The sequence below is a fragment of the Ascaphus truei genome, chromosome 20, assembly GCF_040206685.1.
Source record: "Ascaphus truei isolate aAscTru1 chromosome 20, aAscTru1.hap1, whole genome shotgun sequence".
In the NCBI taxonomy this organism is placed as follows: Eukaryota; Metazoa; Chordata; class Amphibia; order Anura; family Ascaphidae; genus Ascaphus; species Ascaphus truei.
In genome coordinates, this window is record NC_134502.1 from 29,103,366 (window position 1) to 29,115,055 (window position 11,690).

At 47.9% G+C, this 11,690-nt stretch overlaps 1 protein-coding gene across 1 annotated transcript; it reads left to right on the forward strand.

Annotated features, from left to right (window-relative positions):
* Positions 1–597: 597 nt before the first annotated feature.
* LOC142471094 (vomeronasal type-2 receptor 26-like) lies at positions 598–9,429 on the forward strand. Its single transcript, XM_075577890.1, has 6 exons — positions 598–803; positions 1,963–2,113; positions 3,678–3,740; positions 3,976–4,203; positions 8,196–8,319; positions 8,394–9,429. The coding sequence occupies exons 1-6, from the start codon at positions 598–600 to the stop codon at positions 9,308–9,310; spliced, it is 1,689 nt and encodes a 562-aa protein (XP_075434005.1). The 3' UTR covers positions 9,311–9,429.
* Positions 9,430–11,690: the final 2,261 nt, after the last annotated feature.

The window sequence follows — 11,690 nt, forward strand, 5'->3', positions numbered from 1 at the left end:
CAGCACGCGGGTCAGCGGGACTACTCCTTCTACTCAACCCCCCATCAGTCTTACTCGAGGATCGACTATTTTCTAGGCACCAATAATGTTCTCCAGGCATCCTCCCACTCCGAAATAGGCCCAATAACGTGGTCCGACCATGCCCCTATCGCACTCACCCTCTCTCTGCCTTTCGTCAAGTCATTAACATATAATTGGAAACTTAACGACTCGCTTCTCAACGACCCACAAGTAGTCAAAACAATTAAGCAAAAACTGCTCACCTTTTTCCAAATAAACAAAGGCTCAGTACCTTCGGCAGCAACTCTATGGGAGGCCCACAAAGCCACCATCAGAGGGGAACTCATATCAATAGCCTCCTACAAGAAAAAACTTAAACAGAAAGCCCAGAACGAACTTACTGATAAAATTCTTGCGTTAGAGCGCTCACACAAGCTATCCCTATCGAAAAAGGTGCTCAGAGCACTCGAGAAAGCGAGATCCGACCTAAAATTGCTTCAACTTGACGAGGTAGAGAGAGCCCTGAAATGGACCAAACAGCGGTTTTACGATAGGGGCAACAAAGCGGACAAACTTCTGGCCTCCAAATTAAGAGGCATGAAAGCAAAGACCCAGATCACAAAGATCAGGACTAAAAGCGGTCTAATCTCTTATAATGAGAAAGATATCGCAAGTGAGTTTGCAGAGTTCTACACGGATCTCTACAACCTTCCCCCCACTGGCCACCCAAAGGATAACGCCAAAAATACCTCCGACTACCTAACCAAATGCAACCTCCCAACCCTCACACAAGAAGAACTCGAGTTCTTAAATAAGAAAATAACTCAAGAGGAACTAAAAAAAGCAATATTCTCACTTAAAATAGCTAAAACACCTGGACCGGATGGATTTACCAACGGTTATTATAAAAAATTTGTAGGCCCCCTGTCCCCTCACCTCCTAGAAATGTACAATTCCTTCATGCAGGATCAACAGATCCCAGACACTATGTCAGCAGCCAATCTGGCTATTATACATAAAGAGGGCAGAGACCCACTTCAATGCGGCAGCTACCGCCCAATATCCCTGCTAAACTCCGACCTCAAGCTTTTCAGCAAAATTCTCGCAAACAGGCTGAATCCTATTCTCCCAAGACTAATTCATATAGACCAGGTGGGATTTGTGTCAGGAAGACAGGCCTCTGACAACACCCGCAAAATTATTGATATAATAGACCACGTGCACCTCAAACAATCCCAGGCCCTGATACTAAGCCTCGACGCGGAGAAGGCCTTTGACCGCATCAGATGGTCCTACCTCGACCAAACGATGAGCCAATTCGGCTTCTCCGGACCATTTCTGGCTGGCGTACGGGCCCTCTATACTAACCCAACAGCCCTACTAAAACTCCCGGGAGGCCGCTCCAACCCAATAAAAATACAAAACGGCACTAGACAAGGCTGCCCCCTCTAACCTTTACTTTTCGCCCTATCCATAGAGCCCCTGGCCGCCCGAATTAGAACTGAACCCACTATTAAAGGTATCCCAATCGGAGACAGGGAATACAAAATATCCCTGTTCGCCGATGACATAATCCTCACCATGTTAGACCCCCTCACCTCCCTCCCTAACCTTGAAAAACTCCTCAACGAATTTGGCCAACTGTCAGACTATAAAGTCAATACTGACAAGTCGGAGGCGCTCAGCATCTCCCTACCGAACCCCGTTTGGTCAGCCCTACAAAAGAAATTTAAATACAAATGGAATAGTTCCCATATCAAGTACCTTGGAATTAAAATAACGAGCTCATATAACTCATTATACCAAATTAACTACCCCCCCTCTTCCGCCAAATCTTAAAAGATCTAGAGACCTGGCTAACCCACCAGATCTCCTGGTTCGGAAGAATAGTATCCACCAAAATGAATATCCTACCCCGTTTACTCTATTTCTTTCAGACCCTCCCCGTCCCTGTACCATTAGCAGAACTGAGGAATATCCAGGCCCATATCCTAAGGTTTATTTGGCAACAACGGATAGCCAGGGCCCCACGGTCAGTACTCTTGGCCTCGAGGACGAGAGGGGGCCTGGGGGCACCGGACATACTCCGATACTACCAATCAGCCCAATTGAGGTAGGCGGTAGTATGGAACAGCCCCCCCACCTCCAATTGTTGGCTGGAGATAGAGACACACCACGCGTCCCCGAACACCCTCCCAACTCTATTGTGGTCCCCATCCCACAAAAACAAGAAATCGTTGAGACTTGGCCTCGGGGCTATGAGATGCACATGGTCGACATGGTTAAAAACCAAAGGGAAATACGGCCTAGCTTCAACCCCCTCTCAATTGACCCCCTTATTCGGAAACCCGGACTTCCCACCCGGGTGTGCCCGAACCCAATTCAGCCAATTTCAAGGCTTAAACATCAGAGTGGTTGCGGATTTGCTGGAAAAAGACGAGGCCATGCCCCTCCTGGAACTAAGAGCTAAATTTTCGTCCCCCGATTTACCCACATTCCAATACCTACAGTTTCGACACTTCCTTAGAACCCAGTCCCCTACCCTAAAGTTCCCGCCGCGCTCCAGATTCGAGACCCTCTGCCTCAAAGGCGAATACCAAAAGGGCCTCATATCAGAGATATATAAAACGCTCGAGGCATCCCAGCCCCCCCCCCAATCACCTGTATATGCAGAAATGGAACGAAGCTCTAAATACCAACTTGGACCTTGAGGACTGGGAGGATATCTGGGAGGCAGCCACCAAAACATCAATTTGTTCCGTCACAAAAGAAAACATCTATAAAATATTATTTCACTGGTACCTGACCCCGAGTAGACTGAGCCAAATCTACCCAGGCACTTCAGATGAATGCTGGAGAGGTTGTGGTCAAAGGGGGGACATGTCCCATATTTGGTGGACATGCCCGGAGATCCAAAGATTCTGGTCCCGGATCCAGGGCCTCCTGACCGAGACCCTGGATATAGAAATACCCCTGGACCCGCTGACCTACGTGCTGGGAAAACCAATCGACAACCTCCCTGCCCCTGCTGCCAGACTCACAGCGGCAATATTGACGGCTGCGAGATGCTGTGTTGCGGCGGCGTGGAAGAAAATTAAAGCCCCCTCCAGAAGGACAGTGATCTCTAGGATAGACGGAATTATGACTATGGAAAAACTGACGGCAATGTTGAAACAAAAAAACCCACAATTTTATTCAGTCTGGGAACCTTGGCCAGGACTACCAACCCCCACATAAACCTTACAGCAACACCCACCCCCCCCCCCCCCGACCAACGAACCTCAAAATCCTTTCCCCCCCCCCCGTCCTCCCCCTCTCTCTTCCCAAAGTCGTTCCCAACTATCCACCCTTCCTTTGTCTCCCCCTCTTCTTTTCATCTCTGAAAAAAGGAAAAGGGATTATTGTGTGTCGCTTACCTCCCCCATGTAATGTACATGTACTGCGCCGTATATACAAGTTGGCTTGTTAACCAGTTTCTGTAACATGTACCTACCCGCTGTATGACACCAATAAAGGAAAGATATTTAAAAAAAAAAAAAAAAAAAAAAAAGAAAGGAAAGGTGTACCGGGATATACCAAATATTTCCTGGGGGGGCTAGGGGGGGTTCCCTTCCTCTTTATCAATATACTGTAAATACAAATATAAAATACGTTTCTGTCATGTTCATTTAACACAGGTTGAACGTGATGGACATCTATGTCTTTTCTACCTCATCGACTATTTAACAGTTACAACAATGGTATGTCCCAAATGTAGGGGTGCTGATGAAGGTTCGATGTGACAATTTGGCTCCCAGATCTGCTCTGACCAATGAGTTCCTGATTTTGTTCACTTTTTTATGGGTTGTTTGCTCCTACATAGGACTGACCCTTTAACCCATTAAAGTCGTCACTATCATTAGGTCACGTTGCTTCTACGTGGGACTGACCATTTAATTCACTGGTTAAATGTCTCACATCGTCTTCTTCTTCCAGCTTCTCCATTACATTAAGGGTGTAAACTTTGAGACCAAAGACAGGACCCAGATGTTTTTCGATGCTAAAGGGAACCCCCCAGCCCTCTACGATATCGTGAACTGGCATCTGAGCGCCACAGGCACCTTGGAGCAGGTGAAAGTGGGAAGTTATGTCTCAAGCGCCCCCGATGGAAAGATTTTAAGAGTAGACAGTGCGGCTATTATTTGGGCCATTGGAAATACACAGGTATGTCTGAGCAAACCTTATACTATGAACTAATACATGGAGTAGGTTGGATGAATGGCTTTTCAACCCAGGGAACCTTTTTATATCCACAAACTCAGCTTGCTGATAAAGCAGTGGGAGACAGAGAGAAAACAAAGAGAGAGAGAAGGAGGTAATGGTGTTTTAAACAGTTTGTGTGAGGGAGAAGGAGAGAGAGAAATATATATAAACCCCTGATGAAGTCAGCTGAGAACGACAAAACGCGTCGGACTGACGTCACCACGTTGATCACGTGGTGTCTTTAGTTTATCGTGGACACTAGTACACTGGATTTTTATTGTGGTGGTAAGCCAGAGTTCTCAGTTTCTATCGGACCCATTTGCATCAACCTGAAGTGATCGGGACATCGTTGCCTGTTGATATCAGTATTCTGCTGTTACCTACAGTCCACGGCGGTGTACCACGGGCTTGCTGTGGTAGTGAGTATTGGCGGTTGCATCCCTTTCCGTTAATCCGGCTAACCACACGATACTACCAAAGATACCTTTATATGAATTGTTCTGTATCCATCTTGTAAGTGTGCACTGTTTACCACACATCTATTTAATTAAAATTGTAATTATTCTATGTCTTGAAGGTTATTGCACTAGGGTGTAAGCTCTTTTCCTTTTATATATACTCCTGATGAAGTCTCTTTGAGACGAAATGCGTAGAGAGTATTGTGGAGGTGTATTGCCCAGTTTTTATTATATATCCACTCACTGATGCGCTTGAAGATTATTGCACTAGGGTGTACGCTCTTTTCCTTTTTTATATATATATATATATATATATATATATATAGACCATACGATACCGGTTGCAACACGACATCAAGGGACAGCACGCAGGTAAGTAAATCAAAAATGTTCTATATTTGATAGAAGACACAAAAACCGACGTTTCGGTCCCCCAGTGGGACCTTTCTCAAGGTGGTGCACCACCTTGAGAAAGGTCCCACTGGGGGACCGAAACGTCGGTTTTTGTGTCTTCTATCAAATATAGAACATTTTTTATTTACTTACCTGCGTGCTGTCCCTTGATGTCGTGTTGCAACCGGTATCGTATGGTCTGTTATTGCTTTATGGGATAAGCACCAAAACTTATTTACTTGCATATGGTGTGCCGGCTGTGCATTGGATTCTATATATATATATACATATTCTATATATATATATATATATATATATATATATATATATACACAGCTAAACCCCGTTATAACGCGGGTCTCAGGGTCCACCCCGAGACCACCGCGTTACTAACGGGGTCGCGAGAAAAAAAATGGCCGCCGCTTTAGCGCATATTCATCCCGCGGGGCATGAGATGGGAGCGGGGATGTCCCTCCGCTCCCCGCTTCCCCCTGTCACTGCGGGACAGCCCTCGGGGCAGAAGATGGGAGCGCGGAAGTCCCTCCTGTCCCCGCTTACCCCTGTCACCGCGGGACAGGCCGCGGGGCAGGAGATGGGAGCAGGGATGTCCCTCCTGTCCCCGCTTCCCCCTGTCACCGCGGGACAGGCCGCGGGGCAGGAGATGGGAGCGGGGATGTCCCTCCTGTCCCCGCTTCCCCCTGTCACCGCGGGACAGGCCGCGGGGCAGGAGATGGGAGCGGGGATGTCCCTCCTGTCCCCGCTTACCTCAGATCCCTCCACGTGCCCGGTGCTCCCGCTGCCTGCATGGAGGTGGTAGCGGGGGGTTTCTTCTCCCCACCGCTGTCCCCGGTGCTCCCGCTGCCTGCGCGGGAGGAGGGGGGGAGCGGGTGGTGGTGCTGGTCGCGGCCTTTCCTCTGCTCCGACCCCACCCCCCGTCTGTGTAGAGTGAGAGAGTGTGTGTGTATGTATATATGGGAGAGAAAGTGTGTGTGTATATGGGTGTGTGTATGTGGGTGTGAGTGTGTGTAAGTGTCTGTGAGTGTATGTAAGTGTCTGAGTGTGTGTAAGTGTGTGTAAGTGTGTGTGAGTGTCTGTGAGTGTCTAAGTGTGTGTAAGTGTGTGTGAGTGTGCGTGAGTGTGCGTGAGTGTGCGTGAGTGTGCGAGAGTGTGCGAGAGTGTGCGTGAGTGTGCGTGAGTGTGCGTGAGTGTGCGTGAGTGTGCGTGCGTGTGCGTGTGTGTGCGTGAGTGTCTGTGAGTGTCTGTGAGTGTGTGTGAGTGTGTGTGAGTGTGTGTGAGTGTATGTGAGTGTGTGTGAGTGTGTGTGAGTGTCTAAGTGTGTGTAAGTGTGTGTGAGTGTGTGTGAGTGTCTGTAAGTGTGTGTGAGAATGTGTAAGTGTCTGTGAGTGTCTGTAAGTGTGTGAGTGTGCGTAAGTGTGCGTAAGTGTGCGTAAGTGTGCGTGAGTGTGTGTGAGTGTGTGTGAGTATGTATACGTGTCTGAGTGTGTGTGTAGGTAAGTGTTAGAGCCGGAGCGGGAGGTGAGCGGGAGGTGGGAGGTTTCACAGGGAGGGGGGGGGCGTGGCTTGAGCGGAGGGACCCGCTACTCTCCCCCCCATCCCTCCACGGACTGCAGGAGGGAGCTGCTACTCTCCCCCCCCCCCTCCCTCCACGGGCTGCAGGAGGGACCCGCTACTCTCCCCCCCTCCCCGGACTGCAGGAGGGAGCTGCTACTCTCCCCCCCCTCCCCGGACTGCAGGAGGGAGCTGCTACTCTCCCCCCACTCCCTCCACTGGCTGCAGGAGGGACCCGCTACTCTCCCCCCCCCCCTCCACGGACTCGGGCTGGAGCACTCATACATACACACATACACACATACACACACACACACACACACACAGGCACTCACGCACTCATACACACACACGCGCACACACATGCAGGCACTCACGCACTCACACACACACACACACACAGACAGGCACTCGCACTCACACACACAGACCACCAACCCCCCCCCCCGCCGCAGTACAGCGCCCGCCGTAGCCGCAGTGAAGGGCCCCGCCACCCCCCCACCCCCCCACAGCACAATGACTTCCCACCCCCTTAACTTTGTCAAACAAAAGTCACAAGACGTTGTACAGGCAAAATACATCTGTTAAAGTGCAGTTGTCTGTTTATTTCTATATAATAATTGTGTGCAGTGTGCAGTGTGTGTGCAGTGTGTGTGCAGTGTGTCAGTGTGTGCAGTGTGAGCAATGAGGAGTGTGTGTGCAGTGTACAGTGTGTGTGCAGTGTGTCAGTGTGTGCAGTGTGAGCAATGAGCAGTGTGTGTGCAGTGTGTGCAGTGTGTGCAGTGTGAGCAATGAGCAGTGTGTGTGCAGTGTGCAGTGTGTCAGTGTGTGCAGTGTGAGCAATGAGCAGTGTGTGTGCAGTGTGCAGTGTGTGTGCAGTGTGTCAGTGTGTGCAGTGTGAGCAATGAGGAGTGTGTGTGCAGTGTACAGTGTGTGTGCAGTGTGTCAGTGTGTGCAGTGTGAGCAATGAGGAGTGTGTGTGCAGTGTACAGTGTGTGTGCAGTGTGTCAGTGTGTGCAGTATGAGCAATGAGCAGTGTGTGTGCAGTGTGTCAGTGTGTGCAGTGTGAGCAATGAGCAGTGTGTGTGCAGTGTGTCAGTGTGTGCAGTGTGAGCAATGAGCAGTGTGTGTGCAGTGTGCAGTGTGTGTGCAGTGTGGCAGTGTGAGCAATGAGCAGTGTGTGTGCAGTGAGTGTGTGCAGTGTGTGCAGTGTGCAAAAAAAAAAACGGGAGCCACGGGAAAACCGCGTTATAACCGAATCGCGGTATAACGAGGCTCGTTATAATGGGGTTTAGCTGTATATATATATATATATATATAGAGAGAGAGAGAGAGAGAGAGAGAGAGAGAGAGAGAGAGAGAGAGAGAGAGAGAGAGAGAGAGAGAGAGAGAGAGAGAGAGAGAGAGAGAGAGAGGAGAGAGCGATAGATAGATAGATAGATAGATAGATAGATAGATAGATAGATAGATAGATAGATAGATAGATAGATATGTAGAATTTTGAACTTATTTTATCTATTGAACCTCCCATAGGTTCCTCTCTCGATCTGTAGCCCAAGTTGTCCCTTGGGGTTTAGGAAGATGACCTTACCAGGAAAAGCTGCCTGTTGTTTTGAATGCGTCCCATGTCCCCAAGGAGAGATTTCCAACCAAACAGGTAAGAAGGTCACAGATGTTTTAGGAAAACTCATACAATTCCTGACAAAAGTTGACATCAGTGTCCCCTTCCAGATGCTGTGGAGTGTCACAGATGTTCCTGGGACACGTGGCCCAGTCTTCAACATGACAGGTGCCTCCAAAAGTCCATACAGTTCCTCTCTTACCAAGAACCACTTGGTATCAGCATAGCAGCCATTTCCCTCTCCTCTTCAATGATCCCAATTGGCATTCTGGGAGTTTTCATCGGCCACAGGACAACGCCCATTGTCCGTGCCAACAACTGGTTCCTCAGTTGTCTACTCCTGGTGTCCCTGTGCCTCGGCTTCCTCTGCTCTTTGGCTTTCATCGGCTACCCGCAGCCTGAGAAATGCCTTCTGCGGCAAGTGGCATTTGGCATAGACTTTGCACTCTGTGTCTCCTGTGTCTTGGCCAAAACCATTACAGTTGTCATCGCCTTCAAGGCCACCAAGCCAGGCAGCACATTAAAAAAATGGACAGGGACAAAGGTGTCCTACTTTGTCATCATACCAAGCATTTTCATTCAGCTTTGCGTGTGCGTGATGTGGTTGTCCATTTCCCCTCCCTTCCAAGAACACGACATCCAAACTCAACCTGGGGTAATCATCTTTGGGTGTAACAAGGGCTCCCCCATTGCATTCTGGTGCATGCTGGGATATCTTGGCCTCCTGGCCACTATCAGCTTCATTGTTGCCTTCCTAGCCAGGCGGCTCCCTGACAGTTTCAACGAGGCCAAGTTCATCACCTTCAGCATGCTGGCCTTCCTCAGTGTCTGGGTGTCCTATATCCCGGCCTCCCTCAGTGCACGTGGCAAGTACACCGTGGCCATGGAGGTCTTCGCCATCCTGTCCTCCAGCTGGGCTCTAGTGGTCTGTATCTTTGTGCCCAAGTGCTATATTATAATTTTCAGACCCCAGGTGAACACGAAGAAGCATCTGCTAAGGACCCATGCCAGTAAAGACAAAGAGTAGACTGTTTATTCAGGAGGTCCACCATTGAATGGAGGTCGCAAATGGATAGAGAATAAGTCTTGGAGATTGTCTCTTCACTCAGTACTGACCTACAGCCAACTCTGCTATTGCTGCGTACACACAGCCCTGTCACTACACCTCCACCCTTCTCTGCAGTCTCCTCTGCTATTCCTGCGTACACACAGCCCTGTCACTGCACCTCTATCCTTCTCTGCAGCCTCCTCTGCTTTTCCTGTGTACACAGCTCTGTCACTGCACCTCCATCCCTCTCTGTAGCCTCCATTGCTATTCCTGTACTAACCCACAAACAATAATTGTATCATTATTGTATATATAACAATGTAAAACACAGACATGCTTGTGTGTGTGTACTGTATATGTATGTATCCTTTACACAACTCTTTAATAAATGCCTCACAATAACACTACAAAGTGTGAGAAGAGACACTTGTGTTACTACACACAAAGGGAGAGAGAGGGTGTGAGGAAGAAAGTGAGAGGTTAAGAAAGAAAGAGAGAGAGCCAGTTGGAAGGCAGGGCGAGAGGGGGAGAGAAAGAGATATATAGTTACATACTCGTCACATAGTAGATGAGATTTAAAAAAAGATGTGTCCATCAAGTTCAACCTATGCTAGATTTTAGACGACCGATACTTTATCCTATATCAATACTTACTTATTGATCCATAGGAAGGCAAACCAAAAACCCCAGTGACTTTTCATCCATGATATCTGTCACGGGAGACCAGTGCTTACCTTACGAAAATATACCTGGATCCTTTGACTGTCAAAACGGGAGATAAAATAAATTATATTTATTCACACGAGAAACACGCACATCTTAATTTACAATATAACACAAAATAACACTTACTGGAATGGGGTCAAACGAAATAATTGGTTTCCAGAACGAAAGTCCACGAAATGCAGTCTCTTGGTATTAGTTCCCAGGAGCGGGGTTAATAAGCGAACAAGAGAAGCAGAACTGTCTTTGGCTAGGGGAGCCGCTTGCAGCCCCTATTTCTCCGCCGAAGGAAGTATCTTCGTTCTGCACTTGCAGAATTAGTTCCCAACTCCTTAGTTCTAATGAACATTTACAGCGAGGTACATTCCTTGGCTGCGACGAAACGTCTTTGTACCGCACGCTGTCCTTTCCGATGACACACAGATAAACCATGTAGAACACACACCTGATAGGCTTGGGAGGGTATTATAAGCCCGTGCAAGCCATCTGGGTAATACACAGCCAATCTTGGCGTGGGAATTAAATTCCCAACCAATGGCAAGTTTGCCAGTAGTTCCTGTAACCGGGCAAAGGGCTTCACGGTATGCTGAGGGTCATGCGCTAACTTCACACTTCACCTGCTTAGCATACCTGACCAAGCCCCCCTGCACGGTGGCAGAAAGTCTACCTTTCCTCAGGATGCCCGGACCTCTGCTAGGCAAACAGTTTACATACAGTTCCTGACGTTTAGAACTTGACCCGGTCGGTGTCTTTTGAAGCCACAGACTTTTGCAGACACTCTGGAGCCTGCACCACAGGGGGTCTCAGAAGACCTGACTGACATTATGCATGACTCATCCCTGACCACATGTGACAATGGTGATTGCTTAATGTATCCACTGTCCTGCCTGACTGAAATGCAAATGTCGTGGTTCCTAAAACTTTAAAGTATTAAACTCCCAGCTATTTCCCATTTATACCTTTTAAATAAATAGTACAGTTCTAATAACTTTATTATATGATATGTCTACCCCCTAGCCCTCTGCACACCAAAAATTAGAAAGCTAGGACGTTCCTATCCAAAGTTAGCTGCTTAATTGGGTGAGGGGTATGATGTGGTCTGTGGTTAAAATTTTCCCCGATCTGCGGTTTGCGGTCGGGATGCAATGTTTATTTATTTATAAAATATTTTACCAGGAAGTAATACATTGAGAGTTACCTCTCGTTTTCAAGTATGTCCTGGGCACAGAGTAAAACAAAATAATACATGGTTACAAATACAGTTACATAAATGAACAAGGTATACATTATATACAAGACATTGAATGCACAGTTAAAGAAAATATATATTATGAGCGTATGAAACAGTTACAGACCAGATTAAAGTGTGAGACAGCCTTAGATTTGAAAGAACTTAAGCTGTTGGTGGATATGAGAGTCTCTGGTAGGTTGTTCCAGTTTTAGGGTGCACGGAAGGAGAAGGAGGAACGTCCGGATACTTTGTTGAGTCTTGGGACCATGAATAGTCTTTTGGAGTCTGATCTCAGGTGATAGGTACTGCATGTGGTAGGGGTGAGGAGCTTGTTCAGGTAGCTGGGTAGCTTGCCCAGAAAGTATTTGAGGGTGAGACAGGAAAGGTGAACTTTGCGCCTAGACT